A 25,816-nucleotide genomic window follows, 5' to 3' on the forward strand; every position below is an offset into this window, starting at 1 on the left:
TACAATTTTTACCCCACCCTTCCCTGTTATCCAAGTCTTGGATATATGGATTGTTCCTGGGGTCTGATATCTGAAAGATCGCATATTTGCTCTTGCCGGCTACCTCTTTCGCTTTAGCAGTGGTCAGTCTGCAAATGGAAAGCTTGTCGCCAACCAAATGGATCACCATCTTATCGAACCCCTTTGCATCCTTGGCTTCTCTTCTAATTTGCAAGGCAGGGAAACCAAATCTCGAGGCCCTCCCAGTGCTTGCCAAAGGCTGATATGGCTGGAAAGAACTCCTGCCATAGCTATATGGACTCAATGGGGCTTGCAAGGACTGCAACATGCTGTTACTGAAAATGTCAGTAGTGAAACTGCTTCTGCGAGGCCTTTTGTGATAACTGTTGCTACCCTCACCTGGTCCATCCCCTGCTTCGCCGCTGTGATGTAGCGGTGACCACTCGAGTGAAAGCGGGTATACCTGCTCAAGAATACCGTGGAAGGACTTCTCAGCGGCCTGAAGGGCGGCCTCTCCTTCATGCGAGCCGACCCTATCATCGATGTCTTCCATCAGGATCTGGCTTATGTGGTGAAGAGCGTTGTTTGGTCTGACCATTTGGTAGTCTGGACTAACTCCTGTAGGAATCTGAATGTGGTTCTGTCCGAGGTTGCTACTGACATTGTACATTCCAGGGATGGTGACTACACCAGAGAATTGCATGTTTGATTCATTCGTTAATTGGGAGAAGAACTGGGGATCACATAGTCTTTGGTCATACAGTGTGAGTTGTTGCTGAGAAGAAGAGGTAGAAAAGCCATCTTGCCGTTGTCCAGGCGTTGTAATGGTGTACAGATCATCAAAGGGAGACTCAATCCTCATCGAATAGTAACCAAACTGGAAGGATTATTATCCCTTCAATAGAACACAAGTGTTCAGCTTGTCTCCGAGAGGAAAACTAGTTTGTATTCCAATGAATTTTCTGCAAAGACAACAAAAATTAGGTCCATCTTTTTTTTCTCGAACAGCGCAGGAGAACTGCGCGTCATTTCATTAAGGAAGAAAAAAGGTACAAAGGTCATAGAGACCCATACAAAGGTCACAGAGACCCAAACAACACACTCATACCTGGATTAATCCGTTATAATTCATGCACTTAATATTCAAAGTTTTGATAATAAATGTTTTTAGATAATAGGTCATTTACATCTGCTAGATTCTACTGTCACTAGCAAAGCATGTTTTTAGCTAGGCGGGGATGTGGTGGTGCTTAGGTGTCACACTAGTGGTACAAGCGTCAACAAATGGATATGATCAACCCATGCACTGTGATGGGTTGATGATGTTAGAAAAGAAAACAACAGTTAGCTTTATTTGCCTATTAAGAATCTTCTTGTCGGCATCAATGTCACACATGAAAGACTCATTTACAACATTTCTTGCAGCAATTATGGATGCTCCTAATTTTTCTTATCTCTTGTCTGAGCTGCAGGATGCATGCATAATCCTAATCTAGCTTGGACATAAAGAGCAAGTGTTGAAGCTGTACTTCACATACCTTTATTAATAGCAATGTCACCTATGTCCCAGGCCTTCAGCAGGAGGTGGGGGAAGAAGAGGGCATGTCTTTCTCTCCAGGCAATGCAAGCAGCCTTATATAGACATAAAAAAAAATTCTTGACCAACAAGACTTGAGGTGTCCTTTGATGTTGTTACACTGAACAGTGAGACTGGCATCAATGTAAACCAAGCAAAGTTATCGCCTCCCATTGCCCTTTGTTTTTCTCTAATTTCTTCTCAAGCAACACCGCCCATAGGAATGTCGACATCCAGGATGCAGACAGAGAATGGTCCAGGCTGTCTTCTCATCCTCTCTATAAACTTAACTCTGCAGTTTGGAAGATCGATAACAGGCAAAAATTGGGAGCAAAGACCAAAGAGCAAGAGCACTTGATGAGCTCAGCTGGTTAGGGTTCCGTGTTCATGAAGGAGTTTGACAATATCATCCATCTGCCCAGCTAACTAGCATGAAGGTTAATGTGAATAATATGATCGATTTATATCCTAACAATAGGCCTAATAATGCTTTACAAAATTTGTTGACCATATAGATGAAGTCATAACTGTTCACCTAAATGAGAATGATACTATACGCATGAAGTTTTGTTCACCCATATGGCAAACTTGTATGTGGAACTACAAGTGAAATATCAGATAATGATGACCCAATGCAGAATGATGTCATCCTACTTTCCTGTGTGCAGTATTTTCTTTTTTTTGACAGTTGATTTTATTTCATGGACAGCAGAGATGCATATACTTTTTTATGTGTCTCCAAGTTTCAATATTTTGCCCAGAGGTGTCCCATCTAACTACAAGGGCAGTCAGCAGCAGATATATATTTGATAAAGTAGATGCAGTCGCACCATATTGCGTAACAGCAGGCATAAGACACCAAGAAATGAACCATTTTTCTTCTCTGATGATGATGAAAACTAGAGTAATAAACTAATAATGGACTGGCAGACAGTCGACGACACTACGTACAAGATGCAGGCACAGCTAATGGTGTCAAATGGAGAGTGATAGAAACAAATGAATCCAGGTTGGTACGGGTGAACCAGTCAAAAATCATATTTTTTTTCATCGTTTTTCTTGTAAGTAAAGAATGAAGATAAGTCGATTTACTAAAGTTAATGAGAGTAAAAAAACGTCTAGAAATGGCACCTGTGAAACAAATGCAGGTGCATAGTCCTATATACTTCATCCATTCCAAAAATTATAAGACATTTTGGCTTTTCTAGATATTTTATTTTACTATGTATTAGAAGTGTATATAAGTACATATAAATAATTATGTATCTAGAAAAGTGAATGTGTAATTTTGAACGAAGAGGAAGTATATGCTGCTGAAAATGACATAGTGTAGTAGTCTAATTAAATTTGCAAATCAATAATTCCTCGTGCTGCAAGGTTGTTGAAACCTGGTGTTCTATTCTGGCAGGGTCATTGCAAGCATGTTCATTTGGTGCTGGCAGATCTGGCAGCCAGGTATACCTACATCTCCATTATCTGGTGCAAACTTTTTCATGGAAGATTTTTTAGCAGCTTTTAACCGTATTTCTGAGAGTAATCATGCAACAGGATATACATATACACAGTTCTGGCATTGGGACTAACGAATGATGCTTCTGACCAAACAGATTGGAACCTATGAAAAGGCAAAATGCCCTCGTATCGATGACTCCAATGGAAAAGGCAGAATGATACATACAGGACGATATACACTGTTGCTAGTTGCTGCACCTGCTGCTGGCCTGCTAACCTGAAGATAAAAGGTTATTACTTTTGGAAGTGACAAGCTACAGAATAAAAACAGAGATCAGTTGGGCGTGTGATGCTGCTGTTACTGCTGTCAATCTGCAGAGAGAGAGAGAAAAAACAGCTACTGGACAATCTGTTGTTGAACAGAAACGCTGAAGTCCCAAGCAAACACAGAAACGAGTGGAGAAAAATGCAAGCAGCTGGACACAGATTGAGATGAAATCGGCAACCGGTGTATACACTGAATCGATCTCAAGACAGGTGCTACCATCTGTAGCAAACTGCAAGGCAGTCAGCAGCAGATATCTATTTGATAATAAAGTAGATGCAGTCGCACCATAGTGCGTAAACAGCAGGCATAAACTACAAGGAAATGAACCTTTCCTTCTCTGATGATAAAAACTATAGTGGTAAATTAATAATGGACTGGCAGACAGACGACACTACATAAAAGATGCAGGCACAGCTAATGGTGTCAAAGGGAGAGTGATAGAAACAAATTAATCCTGGTTGGTACGGATGAACCAATAATTTTTTTTCCCATCATTTTCTCGTAAAGAATGAAGAATGATTCCATTTAAGTTAAGAAGTCTAAAACTCCTTTCCTTGTAAAGTTAAGGAGTCTTAAAACGTCTAGAAATGGCACTGGGAAACAAATACAGATGTATACATATATGCTATTGAAAATGGCATGTCTAATTAAATTTGCAAATCAGTAATTCTTCATGCTGCAAGGCTGTTCAAACCTGGTGCTTTATCCTGGCAAAGCCATTGCAAAAGCATGTTCATTTGGTGCTGGCAGATCTGGTAGCCAGGCATACCTACATCTCCATATCATCTGGTGATAAAATAAAGCTGCCTTACAGTTTGCTTTTGCATAAAATCGCCTGTAACAGAACCCAGAACAATTCATGTGTTAAAAGTTGTACATTAATTCACAGCTTGATGCAAGTGAATATTGTTTGACTGCAAACTCAGTGATCAACATCTTTGCCCTCTGGTTGAGGATTTCATAGGCAGTGTTCTACTTCGCACTGAACTAATCCCATAGTACCAAAATTACACTGGGGTTGGGAAATAACATTACAACTCAGAACCGTTTTTGATACAATGCTCGTTCTAAGATGCTCCTTAATCTACACTGTCCTGGTGAGTCTCTTCTGGCTGAATGGTGAACAAAGGTCGCATGGTATGTGCACCAAAGGAGCTTCTCAAAAGTGAGCCAAACTGTATACTAGAGTCCACGAAAGCTGCAAGCAACAAAAAGGAAAATGACATGTCAATGACTAAATCGATATTGGTCCTTTCCTTTTTGAAGTAGAATAGAATAGTTACCAGGAAAAGGGTGAAAGAAGCGAAAAGCCCCTCCTGAAGTAGAGCCCCATGGCCTCCATATTCCTCCTCGTCAATCTTCAACAGGTATGTGTAGTACCAATAGATAATGCCAGTCGAGATGGTCAGAAATCTGTAAAGGGAGGCCGCATTATGCGTCATATTAGAATACAACCATAGTAAAATTCACATGCTGAGGTCAAATAAAGTCATAAAGATAAAACCCAAAAGTCACCATAATTTTTTAGCAACGGATACCGACATCTTGGTCATGGAAACAAAACAACGATTTTGCTTTGCGTGGAAACCAGCACGTCATTTGATTAGCATTCATCTGAAACTTAGCAGGTAATCAACCATGGTTCTATTGTGCAAGTCTTTTCCTGTTTGCTAAGGCCACCTTAAAAGTATTGTACAGTCAGTCCTGACCAAGACACATTATGGAAAACCATGTACTCCTACTTACAGCCCGAAGATAGTCTAGAGCGTGATAAACTCCATCAAAGAAGACAAAGAAAGGTCCACCTGAACTGAATCGTTGAAGTAGACAACTACATACCGCCGCAGCTGTGTCACGGTAGTACCAATTAGCAGGAATTAGAATTCTGGGCATCGAAAATAGCCCAAGCGCACTGTTATACAGAGGTAGAAACTGTCAAATTTAGCTACCGCCCAGCTAATCAGATCCCTAACTCACAAGTAAACGCAAGGGGCAGATCTGACCGCACACGTGACTAGTAGCAGTGATAAAATCGTCCCTGAACCGACAAAAAAAATTGAGAAACCGATCACTCTCCTGAATTCCAATCACACAAACACTATCAATCAATTTAACAGTGACCATGCCTGGTCGCAATGTACCAGAGCTATAAAATCCATGTGATGTCTATCTAATCTAATTCTAACAAATTACGAAGTGTATGTATATACAAAAGGGCTTAATTTCGCTTATGTGCGCGTAGGTGAAGCTACAGATCTACACACGGCAAGGCTGGAGCTTGACAAGATGGGAGAGAGACAGAGGAGTTAGGAAGGGGACTGACAATGCGATCCAGACGGCGCCGACGAGGGGGACGGCTCCCCAGAGCAGGCCGCAGATGAGCCCCACCGCCTGGCGGATCCAGTGCACCGCGTCCAGGAGTTGGTCCTGCCACAGCCCCCGGCCGAGCCGAGACCAGAGCGTCAGTCAGCACGGCAGCAGCTACCCGGCGCGTGCGCGCGCAAGACGAGGGGCGGGGCGTACCTTGTCCAAGGAGGCCTCCGGGTCGAGGTACCTAGCGAGCTTGGAGGACAGCGCGTGGCCGCCGCCGTTTGACTGCTGCGCCTGGGCCTGCGCACGCGACTGCTTCGCCGACGACCTGGCCTTGGCCATCCCTCGCCCTTGCTGCCGCTCGCTGCGGGTGGGGGAGTAGAAGCGGATGGAGCGGCGGCGCGGCGGCGGGATCCCCGAGGCGAGGCGGGGCCGTTGGGACTTGGGAGATGGGATCGCGGGCGGTCGCGGCGGCGCACGTGGGGAAAAAAATCGAAATCGAGGCAAACCACAAAAGCAGTTGGCTCAAAACTCAAAAGCCACCCCACAACTTTTGGTATTTGCGTTTATGCAAATTTTATTTTTAGGCCTTGTTTAGTTCAACCCGAAATCCAAAAAGTTTTTAAGATTCCCTGTCACATCGAATCTTGCGGTACATGCATGAAGCATTAAATATAGACGAAAACAAAAACTAATCATGCAGTTTGACTGTAAATCACGAGACGAATCTTTTGACTCTAGTTAGTCTATGATTGGACAATATTTACCACAAACAAACGAAAGTGCTACAGTTCCGAAAACTTTTCAGTTTTCGGAACTAAACAAGGCCTTGGAGATGAAAGGGAAATTATATTATATATATATATATACATTGTATATCTAGGAATTTATTTTTATTTAAATTATACCACACTATGAATAGTTTTAGATCTTAAAATCGTATGACGCTATATATGGGTAACCACATATGCAAACACTCGGCAAAATGCACGATAACAAAATATCCAACGAATGACGGTCAACATTCCTACAAGCAGAATTGAGAAACTTCTTTTTTTTCTTGCATTTTCCTTCTTCTTTCTGCTATGGAAGAACGAGGAAGACTAGTCTGGAATTTATTCTCGCTAGTCCTTCATTGTGGTCAGATCTAACCAAAGCGAAGAGCGAACAGAGAAGTGTGTGGCCATCATGAGCAATAGCAGCTAGCAGTCATCATGAGCAGCAACAGCTAGCAGTGTGCATTTGCCGGATACGCAGCGATACGGCGCGTGCATATATGCGCCAACTAGAGGAGGATTTGCAAGTTTTCTAAAGATGCCAAACCGTTGGATAACATATTTTCTCCTTTTTTAAAAAAATCAAGGATGAGAAAGGATTTTGTAAAACTGTTGGACTCAATTTATAATAGATCCCTACTCCCTTTAGCCTCCGGCGAGATGCCGAAGGGGAAGGGAGGGGGAACCAGCGGTGGTGGAAGGCAGGGGGAGCCGACGACGCTTAGGGTGAGTCGTGAACCCTACGAGAGAGACGTTCATGAAAACTAGGAGAATACCCCACGCGTTGCTGCGGAAATTTCAGATAATTTAAAAAGAAATTAGACTATTTATATTTATAGTTATATGAATAAAATTATCTTAAATTAATTTTGTTGAATGATTTGACACATCAATATAAACAGCTAAATGCATGTTAGTAGATGAAGAGATGACTATCATAATTACATGTGCTGGTTGGCTATAATTGAAAGTTTTAGTGGATTGTTGATGTGGATAGCTTGCATGTTGAGATAAATCTCTAGTGGGGTTTAGCTTTATAAGAGTATAAGATTGAATGACCACATTTTAACGTTTTCGTGTAAAATTACATCAACTTTTGGAGTGGAAACGAATTCGATACAAACCAAACAGTTTGACTTTAAATCTGCATTCAGATTTTTTTTTCCCTCTAAACTTTGTTGGCAGCGAGTTTCCAGCGATGGATTTTGAAGGATGAATGAGACCATTATAATGGCCAGGACAATGTAGACAATAAGGTTTCATTTGGCAACGCTCCATTCCGCGAGATTTTGGGCTAGCGCTCAAATGCCAGCTCCATGCGTTTTGCACTCTCTGCTCTTGCCTCTCTCCCTCACCTTCTCCTTCCATGCCTCCTCATACTCCTATTGTCGCTTCTATTGTCATTGCTCTTCGCCTTTCCCCACCGTCATGCTCAGTTATCTTCTTCTCTCTCAAATCCATGTGTGGAGGCCTCTCTCTATGCGGTAGTAGGAGGCGGCGAGGTCTAGCAAGGAGAGGCAAACCACAATCCTGCTCCTGCCTATCCAGTGCCCTCTGCTTGTGGCTCCTTGACGGCAACAATGATCGGACCCCCCTAACATATATAGATTTATAATGATTTTCCACATGTGATGTTTATTGTTTTTTTAGCAACATGTCATGTTTATTGATATAGGGAGTGAAAGATTGAATGGATATTTTCTGCCCACAGAGCTTGTTCCGCCTTGATTCGAATGTATTTGTTACAGTATCCATTTTGAAAGCAGATACAGATATGCGTATTCACATTTTAGTGGGTATGAATATCAGATAATTTGGTTAAGTGCTAGCGGCAACCAACGAGCTCGTGGTTGCTAAAATCTCATAAGCTTGCTACATATAGACACCATAAACCAGAGCACGACCCATGAGGCCTCATCCACTACAGCAGAGTACAACAAAATATTACAAGCCAAGTTAGCCACTCTGCTTGGCCAACTGCCAACCGAACCACCGTACCCTTCTAGGTTTCAGTTAAATTAAAAGAAAGAGAAGCACCATAAGAAAAAATCACCACAACATCAGCTAATCACTGGGTTCAAGATCCAGGTCAGAATCTACTTCGGCTACTAGCTCACCGCATTCCCTGCACAAACAAAGCAAGGGGAATTATGACATGACCATATTACATCAGCCAACTTGCCCCCTAGAATGTAGATAATTTTTTTGAGAATTTCTAGAATCACTAGACGAGAATGGGAATGCATATAGACATTGACATGACCATACTACATTAGTCCAATTATTGCCCTCTACAATCTAGATAATCACTAGCCGATAATGGGAATGCATCTAGACATTGACAGTCAACTTGCCTTGAGACGTTTAGAACGACGCCGAACACCAGGAGACGCTCCTAACAGGGCTGTGTCTTCTTTCTTAACAGGAAGTAACTGCACATTTTTCTTGCTTGAGGATTGGGTTTCATTGTGAGCGTCCTCACTTCTGTTGCTTACAGGAAGGGTCTCTGGGGTTCCAGGAAGAGTCCCTGAGGAATAAGAGTTAACTGATAACTTCCAGAGAAAAAGTACACAATGACAACTGATAACTTCCAGAGAAAAAGTACACAATGACAAGAGTCAACTGATAACTTCCAGAGAAAGGTATACAATCTATCTTGCATACACAATATTGGGACATAAAGGGTTCATATCCGAGGAAGGAAAAACAAGTTGTTTATTGGAAAGCATGCACCATATTATTTGCATTTTGCAACGTTAAAAATATACTTTGGAACTTCCACCACAGCCAAAACTACATTAATAACCGAACCACAGAGCCTCTAGAATTAAAACTTCACATTATCGTAAAAAGGTAAATGATATAAACTGTTGGTTACCATTCATGAAAGAAGACTGGAATTTCTCTCTGGCCATTCTTGCAAACTTGAAGAGATGTTCATTCAAATCCAAATCCTTCGCCAATTCCTCAATATCCTTGACGTGAGGATCACATTCGATTACTGCTATGAAAGAAGAATATTTTTGAGAAAATATACATGTGGAAAATGTGAAAAAAAAAGAAAGAAGAGAGATATACAACAGAGGCACTTGGCCAGACACCAGAAGGAGCTTCAACTCACATTGTAAACTCCGACTTACACGAAACGAGTACTCCTTCTCTCGACGTTGTGGAATCTTGTTGAAAACAAACTTCACATCTTGAGAGGGAAAAAAAGAAACAAGATGCTTGTCAGGGAACACAGTGGCAGCACCGCACCAGCACCATGTAACTAAGCGTAGCATCAAGCTCGTGTATGGCTTACCTTTACCTACGACAATCCGGAAGCCAAGGAACTTCTCATACCAGAGAATAGTTTCTAGTGTCTTGTCATTCGTCTCGGCACCTTCATTACTCTCTGCTTCAAGTGACTGGAGAGCTGCCACAGGCCGTAAACAAATAGAGTGTTATCACCGGCATATTACTTGATGCATTTGTTTACAACCTGTGACAATGATCTGCAACAACAACCCAAGAGACAAAAGTAGCAACGGGATAGTAGAGAAGGGCGTGCATACACCTTGAAGTTCCTGGGATGTGATTGTAGCACGCAAGTTCCTCTTCTCCCTGACATCCGCCACCGAGCTACGGAGCTGCTCATTCCTATCCGTGGCCTCCGAGATGAACTCTGTGGCACGCTCGATTTTCGGTTCCTTCCGCGACTGCACTGCAAAGGGCGGAGCGGAACCGGATTTCAGTCACCGTAGCAGCACGGCACGGCTTCTTGTGAGAATGTAATGTAATGTAGTACTCCGCAGTGGAGAAAAAAAAAGGAAGTTTTGCTGCGCGTACGTGTGGCAGCCTCGCTGCGCTGCGACTGGATGTCCCGGAGCTGATCCTCGAGTCCCTTCACCTGCTCTGCAGACAGAAACACCAAACACCCGAGTGTTGAGTGTGTAACGGGATTCCCGCGCGCCTGAACCGAAACGAGGGGGGGGGAGGTCGGGAGGACGGGCGGCGGCAGTACCTCGGCGCGAGAAGTACTGGTCGGCGAGGGACCGGGCCGGGGCGAACTCCGCGGAGAACGCGGCCGTCGTGAACCTGGCGCGCTGCGCGGCCTTTTGGCGCTGAATCGCCACCGCCGCCAGATCCGGCGTCCCTCCCCCGGCTCCAGCAGGCGCGGCGGTGGCGGTAGCGGCAGCGGGGGTGTGACGGCAGAGGGCGGCGGCCAGATATTGCTCGAGGTTGGACGACGACATCCGCTGCTCCTTCTCCGGCGTGGCTCCTTCTCCAGCGGATCCCACGAGCACGCCGGAGAGGGAGCGAGCGAGTGAGGGAATTGAATTGGGGGATTTTGCAACGGAACGGGAGAGTCGGGACTTGGGAGGGTGGGATGGAGTTGTTTTTTTTTTCTTTTTTTGGGGGAGAGGCGGAGTTGGGGTGAGATGGGCTGGATGGTTGGCCCATCTATCCTTGATTATTGTTTGGGCTTTGATGGGCATGGCAGAGGTATGCTTCAGTTTAAGGGTCCAGATTAGTTTTGTCTAGGCGTGAGTAATTATGTTGGAGTGGGCAATGCAAAATGGAGTACTTAGAGCAACTCCAATGGGCCTCCTAAACAGACCCCCATCCTAAATTTTAGGAGTTTGAGAACTCCAATGGGCCAATTTGGGCTCTCATTTTAGGAGAGCTCCCAAATTCTAGTTGGAGGCCCCCAAGAATAGGACCTGACGCGGCCTCCCTCTCCCCGACGCCACCGTCGCGGCCGGCCACCGCGCCCCGCGGCCTCCCTCTTCCCCGACGCGGCTTCCCTCTCCCCCGACGCCGGCCGCGGCCACCGCGCCCCGACGCGGCCTCCCTCTCCCCTGACGCCGGCCGCGGCCACCGCGCCCGACGCGGCCTCCCTCTCCCCCACGCCCCGGTGCCACCGCGCCCCGACGCGGCCTCCCTCTCCCCCGACGCGGCCTCCCTCTCCCTGCGGTCCACGTGCGCCCGCTCATCGGCGACGAGAAGCTGCAGGGCTGTACTGCGTCGCCGTCGTGCCGGGCAAACCACATGTACGTATCATCAGTTTCTGCCCTTTTTGGACTGTGAATTCTTGTTTCGTTGCTGGGAATGAATCCTGAATTCTTTGGGTGTTTTTGGCCCTGTTTCTTCCTGCGGCTGTTCCTTGTTTATCTGTATGTGCATGACCCAATTTCTGTGGATTGACTCCTGCCAATCAATAATTTTCACTAACTGTTCCTTGTAGTACAATTCCTATGGACGGCAGCGCGTCATCAGGAGGATTCTCCGGAGCCGGGCTGCCTCCCCGTCCGACTGTGTCAACCACGCGACGTCGTCCGTTCGTCGCGCCACATCCCCGTGCTGCCACATCGTCTTCTCTCGATGCCAACCTACCTCGTCGCCAAGAACTTCCTTCCCCGGCAGCGACGGCAGCGGCAGCAGGATGCCTTCTCCTGGCGACGGCCACAGTGGTGGCAGGATGCCTTTTTCGAGCGGTGGCTTACCTCGTCGGCTCCCCAACGCCCCACGTACACTCGGCCCTCGCGCGTTGAGCTTCACAGAGCCTCACGCCGCCACCTGGGATGCCGGCAGAATCACATCACCAGCAGAAGATCTTGTGATGCAACGGCCTCAAGAATCATGGTTGGCCCATCTTCTTTCCCTTCGTATGCTCCTCTCCAACCTACCGGGCACTTGTCCCATTTCCAATGCATGCAATCAACGGAACCAAGCATACCTGGGAACCCTCTTGCACTATTCGTTGCCAACAACCTGGTTGTGTCCTGGGCATTCGGTGCCCTCAAGTATTCTTCACCGAAGACCTCGACGACAACCCTCACAAAATGCTTCAGAGACTCAATGATGGTGCTCTCTCCCATCCTCACATACTCATCCAAGAAGTCGGCCGAAATACCATAGGCAAGCATCCGAACTGCAGCAACAACCTTCTGTATGAGAGAGGCGCCAAGAGTTCCAATGGCATCGGGCTTCTGACAGAAGTAATCATCATGAGACTCCACTGCATCCACTATCCGCAGAAAGAGAGACTTGGACATCCGAAACCTCCTTCTGAAATGTCTCTCACTGTATACACACTGATCCGCAAAATAGTCCTGGTAGATGCGATCGTGACCTCCCGAAATGTCCCGTGGCACTTTGCGGCGACCCGGCAAAGATCCACGAAACTTTTTCTTGCGCTTGTTCCTCCTGGAGCCCTCAAGAAGACCAGCAATGATGAAGAGATCGTCAACATCAGATTCGTCCTCTTCATCCCACCATCGACGAGCTCTAGTTCCAAACCTTGACATCTGCCATAGCAACAAAAAAGGAAAAAGTTAACAGAAAAGTTTGTATTGCTATTAACAAAAAAATGTAAGGTGCAGCAAACAACAAAAGGATGCTCTGACTGCAATAACATGGGATTTTGTGTTAAAAAAACCAGAAAGGTCTGCGTATGTTGGCTCATTGGCAATATAACTAACTAGGCAGAGCAAAAGTACTTGAGAAGGAAACACATGAGCATAAAGACTTCACTGTTTTCATTATCGGCTGGAAAATACAAAAAAATACAATGAACAATGCCAAGCTGCATTTATTTTGATTAAAAAAATGATAACATGGTTAATTCTGTGGATGTAGACCTAAGGCATGGTCAGAAGCACATGAAAAATGACAAAATTGAGGTGTACCCAGTCCATCAACGAGAAAACGCATCATTTAAGGTATTGCAGTATTTTGAAATACTCTGGTGCTGTCAGTGTAGTGGAAAATGAACTACGGTGGGGAATTACATCATAATATTGTCCACCTTGCATAAATCTGGCTATGAAGAACCCTTCTTTTAGTTTGATGTTACTATTTCTGAAGCTTATTTCATAGACACGCTTGAAAATCTAAGCAAGTAATAATATTGTATTGCTGAACAAATGTCTTCACTGTTTTCATTATCTGCTGGAAAATACAAAAAATACAATGAACAAAGCCAAGCTGCATGCATCACAGAAAATGGCCCTTCAAATGTCAGTTCTTGATAGCCAAAATCAGATATCCAGTAAACATAAAATGCAGCATATGAACAATGCCGACTGAATCAACAAGTTCAAGATCCTCTTTCCTGCAGCCGATAGCTTGGCAATCTCAAACACTCTCCAGCTCCTCCACACTCTCCAGCTCGTCAGTTGTCAGGGCGGAGCAATCTCAAACGCTAGTACGATAGCTTGGCAGGGAGAGGGGCGTACCCAGCCGGGCGGTCGGGCGGAGCGCGGTGACGCGGGAGACGGCAGCGTCAGAGAGGCGGGTGGCGGTGCCGCGGAGGTGCTCGAGGATGCGGCGGTCCAGATCGGCGACCTCTCTCTCCAGCTCCTCCACACTCTCCAGCTCCTCCGCCTCCGCGTCGTCCTCAGCGGCTGCGGCGGAGGCCGAAGCCTTGCGCTTGCGCTGGTTGGGCGCGGCTCCAGTTTGCCCTGGCTCGAGCGAACGGCGATAGAGGCACAACGCCGCGCACGGGCCGACAAGGTGACGGCGGCGCGCGGTTGGGATGCTGGATAGGTAGTTGGGCTGGAGTTGGACTCAATTTCAGGCCCCTATTGTATGCAGCCCAGCATGCAAATGAAAAAATAGGGGCCCAATTTGCATACTGGGCTGGAGTTGCTCTTACTACCTTATGTGTTGGGAAAAAAATGTAAAGCATGTTCCTCGCTTGTGTAACTCGTCTGCACACGAGGCTGCTCAGTTAGCTAGAGTATGGGATCCGGGCCAGGTGCATGTATGGATGGATGACCTTCCTACTCGTGTAAGTGTGTAAGTGTTGCTGTAGCTCACGATTCAGTTGAGCTATCGTTGATTAATACAAGGCCATAGAGTCGAGGAGTGTGATAAAAAAAATGTAAATATCACTTCTCGAAAATTTAATTAATTTTAACTGTGAATAATTTTACATAAAAGAATATTGATAGCTATGATACATAATGAGTATCAATATATTAACAATAGACCATATTTTTTTATAAAAATATATTTATAGATATATTGTTGATATTATTTTCTATAAAATTAGTCACGCTTAAGAATGTTTTGACTCCTTGAGAAATAAGATTTATATTCTTTTCAGACTTAGAGAGAGTGTTTTCCTACGAAAGCGTAAGAAAGCAGTGTTCGATTTTAAAACATATCTATCTCTACTACTAAATTGTGAAAATTCCAGTTTGCCGAAAAATTTTCTGCCGTCAAACCGAGTCGGCCCAGGCTTCCGTCAGAATCAATGGTTGGCTTCAACGTTGACAGGGAGGAAAACAGAATAAAAGTTTTTCCAAGGTTCCCAATACAAAATCTCTTTTATACATTACAACATATTGAAAATAAAGAAATTATAGGGGCTTAAATGCAAAGTGGTTTATCCTATTAATTTACTTTTCTATTATTATTTAAATTTATTGATAAATACATAGTAATTCATAGATAAATCTAAAAATTACAAAACAAATTTTTTCAGCTCTATGTAGATCCATATAGTAAACAAAAAATATTACAATTTTTATTATATTTTTTTTTTGCTAGAGATGCTTGTCTATGCTTTTTAGTGTAAAATTGATCGGCTGAAAATTGATAAATGCGTAGTAAATCATAGTAGATCCATGCACTAAACAAAAAATATCACAAATTTAGTATATTTATTTTTTGCTGAAGATGCTTGCCTATGCTTTTTAGTGTAAAACTAAAATTGTAGTTATCTTACTCTAATTATTATGAAAATTTTATGATAGTCTATTTAATGTGATGCTTGATTCATATTTCATAGCAATCCTAATCTAAATAAAAAAATAATGCTAGCATCAAACTTCTCATGTTTTATTAAAATGTAATATTGGAGTGAGATAAGGTTTAACTAATTTCTATTTTTATTATTAAATAAATATGTCTTCAAGCTACATATTATTGTAAATATTAACTATCTAATACCATAGATGTTATGGTTATCAATAAAATAAATTATAGACTTTAAATTTTATAAAAAGGATAAATATACATAGATATATAGCATCATGTCATCACTTTTTAGGGTCATTTGATGTTTTTCTTCCGTTGCAACGCACAGATATATTTGCTAGTATTAGAACAAAACACAATTGTTGCATAATTTTCCAAACCGCAAGGTTGTACATGTGACTGAACAACCCATTCTATCGCAACACATGGTTTTTTATTTTTATTTTTGGGGGTTATTATGGTCGAATTAGTGGTTGTATCGTGTCGTGCGCTCCTACTGTGTACCCACTACCTAGTGTGTCTCGTGTCCCTGTCTCTGTCGATGTCGACGATGATGATCAAACACACACACTGCTCGAAGAAGTAGGCTTTGTTTAATTAAATTTTACGGCACATGTATAAAATACTAAATATACATTAAACAACCAAAAGTTTTTAGTACCTAAACAAGGCCGAAGACTGCAGCAGCTTCTGATAAGATGAGATGAAACGACTGATTTTTCCACAGTGGAAAACAATGCAAAGGCAACACATTGATCCGAAGAAGCATCTCCAACTCCAACAATGGCATCGCAGAGAAACGGAGGGCATGATGGTGAGGAACTCTGCTCGGCCACCTCTGGCTCTGTCTGACGCTGCTGCTGACTTGTAGCCATCCATGTCCATCCGTCTCCTCTCCTGCGGGCCGCTGCGCAAAAAGATCTGTCCGGACACCGCACCCTGAGACGCCGCCGTCGCCCCGTGGAGCAGAGCCACACGTTGTCCCGCCCCCCGACCTTCCCCGTCGCGGCTGGGACGCCTGGTATGTGTCCTCCACGCAACCGCCACTCCCGCGCAACACGACGACGGCCAGTTGATTTCCCGATTTGGTTGCCCTCTCTACTGTTGTAGTCTGTTCGTTCCCCCCTCCCTCCGCGCCGCGCTCCCTTGTCCTTCTCCTTCTTCTCCCTTCTCCCACTCGAGAGAGCTGCAGGGAGGTCGCCAAGTCCGACGACGAGAGGAGAGAAGCAGCTGCCGTTTCGGCTCCAGCGTATGGCGGCGGCCGCCCCGGTGGCGCCCGGGAGCGGCTGCCTCAGCCGCCCGCGCCATCGCCCGCCCTGGGTGCGGCTGCGCGGCGCGAGGGTCGCCGCCGCGGCGGCGGCCGCGGCGGAGGGGCCGTCCTGCCTCTTCGTGGGGCCAATCGAGACCGCCAGCCAGGAGAAGCTCGAGGCGCTCTACCACCAGGTGCATCTGCCTGCCTTCCCCTCCTTCTCCATGCCAGAAAGAAGCTTCTTTTATACTAGACTAGAAGATTGTTCAGTTCTTGCTGGGAGTATATATGTCTGCATACAGATTAGTCTGCGCAGCGCCCCAGCCACAACAATCTATATGCACCATCTATTGCAGGCTCGATTTCGTTTGTTCCTGCTCAAGTTCACTAGCTGCCAGCCACTGACATGCTTTTCAACCCTGTGATGTGCTCGGTGTGTGCAGGCCAGGGATTCCTACTACAGTGGCCAGCCATTGATCGTCGACGACATGTTTGACAAAGTCGAGGTAAAGTGAATTCTAGCTGCAGTTTGCCATATTAGCTGATAGCTAACTCACCACATACATATTCAAACTCCAAATCCGTAGTAAACCAGGTTCCAGCAGCTCTTCTTCTGACAAACTATATAACATTGGCAGCTGAAGCTCCGGCTTTATGGCTCCAAATCAGTTGTAAAATACCCCCGCTGCAGCATCATCAGGCAATCGACCTACGCTGACGCCGAGGTAACCTTTCCCGTTTGTTTCCCATCTAAACTTAAATCCCGTTCGCTCGGTACTAAGGCTATTGGCTTACGCTCCGATGTTTTATCGGCCTTTGGGTATAGGGCAGGAGGACCAAGCGATGTTTATGGCATTGTCAAGCATATGGATGTTGCTCCTCCTGTTCGGTACCTCAGCCTTTCTTGTCCCTAGTCTGTACACTCTGAGCATCGCGGTCGGGGATGTGTTTGGAGCAAGGCACCTCCTGTACGGTGAAAAGTCCCTTGATACGATAACAAGAGTTAACGACTTGGTTTTGGTTGGATTGGGGCATGTAATTGGTTATCCCATCGCTTCTGCGTCCGGTGAGGATGCAGATATGTCAATTCCCGCTTTTGCTGTCATGTTTGTACATCTCATATCTTAATTTCTACACATGGTAAACCCTCTGGTTGGTTGTTTCAGTTGGTGCACTGCGGGGCTTATTGACAAACAATTTGGTCGCACTAAAAGGGTCCTGCCCAAATTGTGGTGAGCAGGTTAGGTTCAGTTCTAGTAATGTAATGATAGTAACCGATTATCATTCTGCTTATCATTTATTTGTAATCATGTGCTGATCTGAGAAACTTGAGCATGTTGATGTCAGGTATTTGCATTTGTTAAGACTGATAAATCTGTTCGAGCACCTCATCGAGCAGAATGTCATGTCTGTGAATGCCCTTTGGAGTACCGCACGAAAATTGAGGTACACAGAACACCTGTATTTTCATGCTACTTTGCAGTATCAAAATGTCGGCAAAAGAAATGAAGTCAAATTATGGTTTTCGGATGGCAATGCATGCAAAACAACACAATTTTCTTTTTCAGAGTACAATGACATCTGCTGATCTGTGCCAAGATTGTGTTGTAGAGTATATAAATAAATATTTTATCCCTTAGCATGGGCACATTCAGCTCCTTAACTTGGACACATTTCACATTCAAAGCCGATGCTGCAATGCACAATGAATCACATGTGCTTAATAAAGTTATTTATTTTTATGTGCTTGATAGTTTTTCCCCCCACTACAGAACATGTCATCTTAGTTTTTTTTTTTCCTTTGTTGTGGTGTTCTGCAGAAATCTTTGTCAGGGCCTAGAAGAAGTTGGGTCTATGGCCGGGTTTATCTAGTGAAGCAAGGACATCCTAGGAAACGGAAATGGATAAATGACTAAAATTTTAGTTGCACCTGCTGAGGCAAGTTTAGATAATCTCATGAGATGGCACTCTTCTGATCGACTGAAACATTTTTCAGATGTCACTCTTATATTGATCAGAAGGGCTTACTTTGTACGAATCTTTGAAACATTGATCAAGTCAAGTGTTTTGTAAAATGGATACATTCCTTTCTGAGATGTGTCCATACGCAGCGGATGAAACCATGCTGCATTTTTTTTTTCTGTTTTTCGTGTTTAGATAAACCCAGGATACAATTTGGATTGAGAACTACTCAAGAGGTTAGGAAGGTGTCATTGCTATCAGGAGGGAGGGTTGCTGAAAGGCCGACGCTCATTTGATCGAAGATGTGCGTGAATTAATTTATCCTGGATAACTCAGCATGTATACAGACTTGTCCAAACGTGATGTGTTATACAAGTATATATATGAAGTTTTCAGGGTTAATATCTGTTCTCAGATTCATTTATCCGAATCTGGAACATGTCTTGATGCCTAATAACACTTGATCAATTGCATCCGTTCTACGCTCAGATTATATTCATAAGGTGAGACGAAGCAGCTTGCAGAGTTAACAGTGGTTGAGCTGTTTGGCTTGAACAAAATTTCATAACACTCTGGACTGGATGCAATTATGTATTTACATACTGTGCTTTACAAAGACATGAAAATGTAAAGACTACATGATAGACACAAAACATCCAGAACTCAGCCTCTTTACAAATCCCTCTATGAACCTACTATATTACCTACACCTACAAAAGGGGAAAAAAATACTCTAGCATATAATCCACTCACTCAAACTGGTTTTACAGAAGGAGCAGGCTTCCCCTTCACTGCCGCTTTGACACCATTGTTGTCCATGCTCCGGCTGCTTGGCCTCTTCTGTAGGTGATGGTTACCACCTTCCTTCGTGTCCTGGAGCTGTTCCAAGGCTGTTACCACCTCGTCCATGCTGGGCCTGTGCCTGGACTCCACTGAGAGGCATTGCAATGCGAGCGCTGCAGCCTTCTGCGCCCTAGCAAGGGAGTACTGCCCACCCAGCCGGGGGTCCAGGATGCGAAATATGCGCCGTTTACTTCTCAGGTATGGCCTAGCCCACTCCACCAGGTTGTGCTCCCCATTTGGGCGGTTCTTGTCCAGTGCGCGGCGTCCTGACAACATTTCTAGGAGTACTACTCCAAAGCTGTACACATCGCTCTTGGTGGTCAGATGACCTTCACAAGGAAAAATGACATTTGTTAGTAGGTTCAGTAATTGGATTCAAGACTGACAGAAGCATGGGGACAACAAAATAGTGTGAATGACACATAAATTTTGCTACAATCCAATCATGCATGTTTTAGATAGATTTGGTTAAATTTTAGCAATATATAATTTTAATCATTTCATGTGATTCATGGCTTGTGACACTTGATGCATATAATGATTTGGAATCTAGAACCACCACAATACCTGTTGCAAGGTATTCTGGAGCTGCATACCCATGAGTCCCCATCACCCTGGTGGAGACATGGCTCTTGTCACCAGTTGGACCATCCTTTGCAAGCCCAAAATCAGAGAGCTTTGCATTGAAGTTCTGCAGAATATTTGTCACTATAAGCTCAACCAAACCAACGAGGCTAATCTGTTTGTCCAGAGGATACGACTACTGAACATTGCATACCGCATCTAGAAGGACATTAGAGGTCTTGAAATCACGGTAGATGACTTTGGCCTCATCGCTATGGAGATATGCAAGACCTTTAGCTGCTCCAAGGGCAATTTTCATTCGTAGGTTCCAGGACAGTGGCTGGAAATAGGAGCTCCCTGCATGATAACGAAACATTTTATTACCAATCCTTCAAATGTGAGAAAAAGCAGTGAGTAGCAACAAAAAGGAAGGGCAGATGCTTACTCCTAAACAAATGGTTCTCCAAACTCCCGCGCGGCATGAACTCATAGACAAGGAGGCGCTGTTCGTCTTCAAGGCAGTAGCCAACGAGCTTTACAAGATAGGGGTGCGAAAGCGTTCCAAGGTAATTCACTTCAGTCTGCACATCAAAGGAACTGCACGGTTATACAAAACACAAAACTGGCACTAAATAGCAACCAAGGGGTCTTTTGCCCAACAAACAGTAACTCCATGCAGGTACTAACCAGCCATTCCTTGTGACCCTGGTAGCCTTCCTGGTTGAGCTTCTTGACGGCAATGACCATCCCCGTGCCCGGTCTAGTCGGGGCAAGCGTCTTCTCATCGATCCAGCCCTTGAAGACCGAGCCAAACCCACCCTCGCCCAGCACACTGTCTGGTCTGAAGTTCCTGGTGGCGGTCCTCAGCTCATTGAAGGTGAAGGCCTTGACGTTCGCCGACTCCAGAATCTCATCCTCGCTGCGGGGGGTTGGCAGCATCGATGCAGATGAGGCATGGCTACTGCAGCCGCTCAAGGCTGCTGCCCCATTCCTGCTAGTGAACTTGGAAGTTGCCCCTGACGATCATCAACCAAGAAAAACAATAGACTTTCAGAACTTCACACATCATATTCATATCCCTGCCGAATCAAGCTAGCTGATCAGAGGTATTTATATTCTTTTTTTTTCAGTATTAATAAAGTGAGAAAGTTGGGCGAAGTTAGAAGTAGGTGGCAGAGGCACGAAAACTGAAGTTTCCTCTTTACTTCCTTAGCTCGGCTTAGAAACAAAACAAGTAAACCTTTTGTCGTCGTAGAGCAGTCAAAAACATTGAAAAACGGGGGTGGGGGGGCAAGGATTTAGCAGAAAGGTAGCACGAAAATCTGAACGTTCAATCCAGTACCGTCAGTGGCATGGCATGTGTGAGGAAAAAGTCCTATAAAGTGAGCCGCGCTACCAATACCATTATCATCGTGACACTGAAATACTAGAACTAATCGTCTCCGGTAACTGGAAAACGAAAGGTTTTGGCCTTAAGCACATGGAAGGATCCAAGAGGGCGAATCCATCCAGTCTGAAAACAGACGTGTTTCTTTTGAGCACGCGCGAGGCGGCAGTGCACTAGGTGCCAAAGTGTGTATGTGATGGCAGTGATCATACTATACACGCGCACACAGCCTGTGTTGAGCAAATTGATTGATTGATTTTTATTATACATACATGAAACAAAAAAATAAAAAAGGGGATTAGCAGCAGCTAGTGTCGAAATGAACGGAGGAGAAGAGCAGAGGAGGACAGTTGGACGACGAAAGGGGAAGAGCAGAAAAGGCTAACATGATTGGTTGATGATGATAGGATAAATTAAATTAAGCGATCCAAAGAAGAAGAGAGGGGGATGGAGAGGAAGGTAACCTGATGGGGAGATGGCGCCGCGGGACGGGCTGTCGGAGCTGATCTTGGCGCCCCAGCAGTTGCCCATGGCGACGCGCACGCGCTGGGTGAACCGCTGAACGGATCCTTTGGTCTCGATCAGAAACGCCACCGCCGTCCCCCGCCCCGGCCGCCGCCGGCTCTGGGTTGGAATCTTTGATCCCCCCAGGGCCGAGAGCTCTTCTCCTGTGTCCCAGTTTCTCTCAGAGACAGAGAGAGAGGGTAGAGGGAGGAGGTGGGAGATTTGGGGGAGCAGCACAGCACAAGGCACAAGCACAAGCGAGAGGAGAAAAAGGCGAGACCTTTTAGTGCGGGCGGGCGGATGAGGGTGGTGGTGGGGGAGGAGGGGGGCGGCAGAAAAGCCGGCGGTTTCCCTTTCTGAGTCACGCACCCTGCGTTGGCCTGCCTGCACGGCTCCACCGCCCAGCCCAGCCAAGTGGGGCTCAACAACAACTTTCTTCGCGCCGCCACCGTCAGCTAGGGGCCGGGCCTCCCTCCCTCCGATACCGCCTGCCTGCCTGTCGCTTCTAGAAGTAGGACGGGGACGAGGAGCAGGAGCAGGAGGAGGGAGATGCAGCCGCCATTAATGGCGGGGCGGGGCGAAGGGGAGGGGAAAGGGTGAGAAAGCGAGCGAGGGCGAGGACTGATGAGACGAGCTGGGTGGTTGGCTCCCCACCCCTTCCCTTTCCTTTCCTTTTTATTTATTTTTGCCTGCCGTCACCCCACGTGAGGGCTCCGTAGCCGTCCGATGCGCATCCGACGGACTGGACGTCTTCCGTGGTGGGTAGGAAACGTGAATGAATATTAAAATAATAATAATATAATAGACGGAATCGATTTGCCGGCGCACGGCTCTGTCTGTCCTCAGTGGAGTCCAAAGAGGCACAACTTCAACTTGTGGGGTTGTCAAAAAAAAGAAAAATTCAACTTGTGGGGTCTCGCTGACTATACGTACAATAATAAATATAGACGTTGTTATTATTTATTCATTTTCCGTTTCGAGTGTACAATATTTATTCATATATTTTGATTTGAGTTTTCGGGGACAAAAACTCGTTGAATTTAAGTTCGGCTTTGTTTAGATCTATTTTTTTTTTAGATTTTTTTACTATGACACTTTCGATTGTATTTGACAAGTATTGTATACATATAGATTATAATTATGCTCACTGGCGGAGCCACCGCCCGGCCACCCCGGGCAGTCGGCCGGGCTCGTCGCCAAATTGATAAGGAAAGTATCTTTATATCAAAGTAGATTTTTGTAATTTTCTAGTTAAATATTTTTATACAATAAATTTTGCCCGGGCTCCTAAAAGCTTCTGGCTCCGCTAATGATTATGCTCAAAAGATCCGTTTCGCAAATTATATTTAACTGTGTAATTAGTTGATTTTATTTATCTATATTTAATGCTCTATGTATGTACCGTAAGATTCAATATGATGAAAATTTTTGAAAAAAAAAAGATTTTGAATGGAACTAAACACGACCTTCATTTTAGTCATCTTTGAGGCATGAAAATGGCCCTTTTTTTTGTTTGTGTGGTTGGCTGCGTGCGACGCCAAGTCACGACCAATGCAAATGCAAGCAGAGACGTCCGTACGTTGTTTCAGGTGCGTGCGTGACGTCCGCTAGATCGTAACGTATTCAACCATATTTATTTTTACTTATTCACGCGAAAAAAAAAGCAAATGGGCAGCGGCACTCGTCGTTACTTTAATTTAATCACTCGTAGTAGTCTAGTACTCCGTACTAATTTTTGTTTTGATTTACCTTTTCAAACGGCGGATCCAGAGGCAGATAATTAATTAATTAAGGTGTCAAATGATGGCACGCACACGTCCATTCACACGTACGCAATGGTCACTCATTGGAGTACTAGCTGATGTTTTCCATTGCCAACCTACCTAGGGCAACCACAAACATCGAGCCGTCCTATGATGTCAACACTAATTAAAAATTAATTAATTAATTAACGCAGAGGTGATGTAAGACCAGTTTTAATGGAGTTTTAGCTCCATAATGCAAATAGCAAATCTCAAAAAAAATAAAACAAAACAAAAATTAAGGCGATCTCTTTTGACCTTCGATCCCGTGCATGCATGCATCCATCCATCCATCGTTATCCGGCCTGGAGCTAGCTAGCTAGCAGATGCTATGCATAAAAGCTAGCATGTGTGTATGGATGGATCGGACAAAATATTACTTTTTGATGGCCGCCAAGTTGCTCCTAGTGATGTACCAGAGTCCTCGTTCACAGTGATTGGACAAGGACAACTTAACCACTCCATACCACGAGCGAGATTATCATCAATTTGGTCCAACAGGTACTAGCTAGTATAGCAATAAATATGAATATATGTATTGTTGGGATGTTTCCTGGGGGTAAAAGTTTAGTACATATCACATTAAATGTTCGGATGATTAAACATGAACTAATTATAAAACTAATCGCACAACGAGACAGATCTATTAAACCTAATTAATTCATAATTAGCACGCACATATTTAATGTAGCATCATATTATCAAATCATAAACTAATTAGGCTCAACAGATTTATCTCGTAAATTGGCCTCTATGTGTGACACTCTGGCTCTTCTAATGTGACAATCCGGCTCTTCTAGGCTCTGCTAGTAACGAGTCATTTTCTATACGAGGCTCCTTGCAAGGAGCCGAAAAGAAACCGAGCTAAAACAATAATGTCAAACAATGCCTGTGATATCTGTTATGTATGTGGGGTTTTGATAAAGAAAGTCCATGCAATTAAATGCCAGCTTATCCATCCGTTGAACAAGAAAAAAGGTAGGTTGTCACGCACCAGTAATCGTTTAGCTGGTACTAGTCCAAGGGGTTAGGTCGGCAGGTTTGGTGTGGCACCTCAATGAAATTGTATTTGTATGTATATATGCACATGCACGCACATACACGTCGGGCAGCTAGTGTCTGTGTGCGTGCCTACAGACGATGTGAATGTGATCTGGGGACTATTGATTGTGAATTGCTAGCAAATCCAGACCCCATTCAGTTTTTGGCTGGTCCTAAGGCCTTGTTTAGTTTCAATTTTTTTTTTATAAAATAGGATAATTTGTTTTTGACAAACATTATCCGATCATAGACTAATTAGGTTTAAAAGATTTGTCTTGTAAATTACAGGTAAACTGTGTAATTAATTATTTCTTTTACCTATATTTAGTATTTCATACATATACCGTAAAATTCGATGTAACGAGGAATCTGAAAAATTTTGCAAAATATTTTGAGAACTAAACAAGGCCTCGTTTTGCACTTTAGCAAATACAGTAGCTGTTTTTACATCCTCGCAAAAAAAGAGAGAGCTGTTTTTACATTTTTTTTTTAAAGAATAAACTAGAAAACGGTGAACCAATTATTTTTTTTCGCCGCTCTGACTCCTTCGCGGACTATAACAAGGATCGTAGTAGAAACCAAAACCATTTGGAATTGTACCAAATAGGCCTTCAGGGGCACCACTAGTGTGCAAAAATGAGTCAATCCTATGTGAGAGCGTGGTCTCAGTCTCATACATTAAAGAAGTGGGTTAAGACCCTGTTTGGTTCTTCTTGATTTTTTTAACTCTTATCACATCAAATATTTGGACACATGTATGAAGTATTAAATATATATTATTTACAAAACTGAAAACATAGTTAGAGGATGATTTATGAGACAAATCTTTTAAGCCTAATTAGTCTATTATTAGACACTAATTGTCAAATAAAACAAAAATCTATGAATAAGAATAAGAAACTCAGGCCTTGTTTAATTCGTAAAAGTTTTCAAGATTTCTCGTCACATTAAATTTTTGGTCACATGCATGGAGCATTAAATATAGACAAAAATAAAAATTAATTGTACAGTTTACCTGAAATTGGTGAGATAAATCTTTTGAGCTTAGTTACTCCGTAATTGGACAATGTTTGTCAAATAAAAACGAAAGTGGTACAATAGCTCTTTGCGAACTAAACAAGGCCTCGGTGAATTCCTGAACAATTAATTCTAAAGCAAAAGAAAAATCCGCTACCTACTCTAGTCTCTAGCTAGGAAAATTAGAGGCTATGAAAAGAAACTAGCAGTCGTTTACCTATAGTAGTGGGTTTGAAGGTTGGGTAGATCTCCGT

The 25,816-nt window shown here is 44.2% G+C and overlaps 5 protein-coding genes across 6 annotated transcripts; 1 reads left to right on the forward strand and 4 right to left on the reverse strand.

Annotated features, from left to right (window-relative positions):
- Positions 4,150 to 6,151, reverse strand: LOC8067320 (uncharacterized protein C20orf24 homolog). The gene is made up of 4 exons (XM_002440408.2): positions 5,880 to 6,151; positions 5,680 to 5,783; positions 4,640 to 4,769; positions 4,150 to 4,554 (listed from the first exon to the last, which is right to left on the reverse strand). The coding sequence occupies exons 1-4, from the start codon at positions 6,006 to 6,008 to the stop codon at positions 4,516 to 4,518; spliced, it is 402 nt and encodes a 133-aa protein (XP_002440453.1). The 5' UTR covers positions 6,009 to 6,151; the 3' UTR covers positions 4,150 to 4,515.
- Positions 8,236 to 10,829, reverse strand: LOC8067321. 2 transcript variants are annotated; one of them, XM_021447279.1, is made up of 8 exons: positions 10,449 to 10,829; positions 10,274 to 10,339; positions 10,002 to 10,148; positions 9,747 to 9,860; positions 9,564 to 9,641; positions 9,321 to 9,443; positions 8,797 to 8,948; positions 8,236 to 8,567 (listed from the first exon to the last, which is right to left on the reverse strand). In XM_021447279.1, the coding sequence occupies exons 1-8, from the start codon at positions 10,678 to 10,680 to the stop codon at positions 8,556 to 8,558; spliced, it is 924 nt and encodes a 307-aa protein (XP_021302954.1). In that variant the 5' UTR covers positions 10,681 to 10,829; the 3' UTR covers positions 8,236 to 8,555. The 2 variants fall into 2 exon arrangements, with proteins under 2 accessions (XP_021302954.1, XP_002440454.1); XM_002440409.2 differs by having other exon boundaries at positions 8,797 to 8,969; positions 10,449 to 10,826.
- On the reverse strand, positions 12,657 to 14,285 carry LOC110430235. The gene is made up of 3 exons (XM_021447516.1): positions 14,278 to 14,285; positions 13,666 to 13,967; positions 12,657 to 12,735 (listed from the first exon to the last, which is right to left on the reverse strand). Exons 1-3 carry the CDS (start codon positions 14,283 to 14,285, stop codon positions 12,716 to 12,718), a joined length of 330 nt encoding a protein of 109 aa, XP_021303191.1. The 3' UTR covers positions 12,657 to 12,715.
- Positions 16,227 to 18,806, forward strand: LOC8068665 (PGR5-like protein 1B, chloroplastic). Its single transcript, XM_002439090.2, has 7 exons — positions 16,227 to 16,636; positions 16,886 to 16,948; positions 17,081 to 17,167; positions 17,274 to 17,508; positions 17,609 to 17,682; positions 17,790 to 17,888; positions 18,263 to 18,806. The coding sequence occupies exons 1-7, from the start codon at positions 16,445 to 16,447 to the stop codon at positions 18,356 to 18,358; spliced, it is 846 nt and encodes a 281-aa protein (XP_002439135.2). The 5' UTR covers positions 16,227 to 16,444; the 3' UTR covers positions 18,359 to 18,806.
- On the reverse strand, positions 18,923 to 22,353 carry LOC8068666 (probable serine/threonine-protein kinase PBL11). Its single transcript, XM_002440410.2, has 6 exons — positions 21,663 to 22,353; positions 20,499 to 20,827; positions 20,257 to 20,392; positions 20,026 to 20,168; positions 19,815 to 19,938; positions 18,923 to 19,576 (listed from the first exon to the last, which is right to left on the reverse strand). Exons 1-6 carry the CDS (start codon positions 21,727 to 21,729, stop codon positions 19,158 to 19,160), a joined length of 1,218 nt encoding a protein of 405 aa, XP_002440455.1. The 5' UTR covers positions 21,730 to 22,353; the 3' UTR covers positions 18,923 to 19,157.

This window comes from Sorghum bicolor, chromosome 9 (genome assembly GCF_000003195.3).
Source record: "Sorghum bicolor cultivar BTx623 chromosome 9, Sorghum_bicolor_NCBIv3, whole genome shotgun sequence".
Lineage (NCBI taxonomy): Eukaryota > Viridiplantae > Streptophyta > Magnoliopsida > Poales > Poaceae > Sorghum > Sorghum bicolor.

Excerpts from the sequence above, each read along its gene's own strand:
- LOC8067320 (XM_002440408.2), bottom strand. The coding sequence starts at position 6,008 with ATGGCCAAGGCCAGGTCGTCGGCGAAGCAGTCGCGTGCGCAGGCCCAG. Across the intron at positions 5,784-5,879 it reads CGGAGGCCTCCTTGGACAAG|GACCAACTCCTGGACGCGGT; the intron begins GTACGCCCCGCC and ends GGGCTGTGGCAG. Across the intron at positions 4,770-5,679 it reads GGCGCCGTCTGGATCGCATT|ATTTCTGACCATCTCGACTG; the intron begins GTCAGTCCCCTT and ends CTCCCTTTACAG.
- LOC8067321 (XM_002440409.2), bottom strand. The coding sequence starts at position 10,680 with ATGTCGTCGTCCAACCTCGAGCAATATCTGGCCGCCGCCCTCTGCCGT. Across the intron at positions 10,149-10,273 it reads GCGCAGCGAGGCTGCCACAC|TGCAGTCGCGGAAGGAACCG; the intron begins GTACGCGCAGCA and ends CGCCCTTTGCAG. Across the intron at positions 9,861-10,001 it reads CACATCCCAGGAACTTCAAG|CTCTCCAGTCACTTGAAGCA; the intron begins GTGTATGCACGC and ends GGCCTGTGGCAG.
- LOC110430235 (XM_021447516.1), bottom strand. Across the intron at positions 12,736-13,665 it reads CCGCCCGACCGCCCGGCTGG|ATGTCAAGGTTTGGAACTAG; the intron begins GTACGCCCCTCT and ends TTGCTATGGCAG.
- LOC8068665 (XM_002439090.2), top strand. The coding sequence starts at position 16,445 with ATGGCGGCGGCCGCCCCGGTGGCGCCCGGGAGCGGCTGCCTCAGCCGC. Across the intron at positions 17,168-17,273 it reads CGACCTACGCTGACGCCGAG|GAGGACCAAGCGATGTTTAT; the intron begins GTAACCTTTCCC and ends GGTATAGGGCAG. Across the intron at positions 17,683-17,789 it reads GCCCAAATTGTGGTGAGCAG|GTATTTGCATTTGTTAAGAC; the intron begins GTTAGGTTCAGT and ends TGTTGATGTCAG.
- LOC8068666 (XM_002440410.2), bottom strand. The coding sequence starts at position 21,729 with ATGGGCAACTGCTGGGGCGCCAAGATCAGCTCCGACAGCCCGTCCCGC. Across the intron at positions 20,393-20,498 it reads AGGGTCACAAGGAATGGCTG|ACTGAAGTGAATTACCTTGG; the intron begins GTTAGTACCTGC and ends TTTGATGTGCAG. Across the intron at positions 20,169-20,256 it reads GGAGAACCATTTGTTTAGGA|GGAGCTCCTATTTCCAGCCA; the intron begins GTAAGCATCTGC and ends GTTATCATGCAG.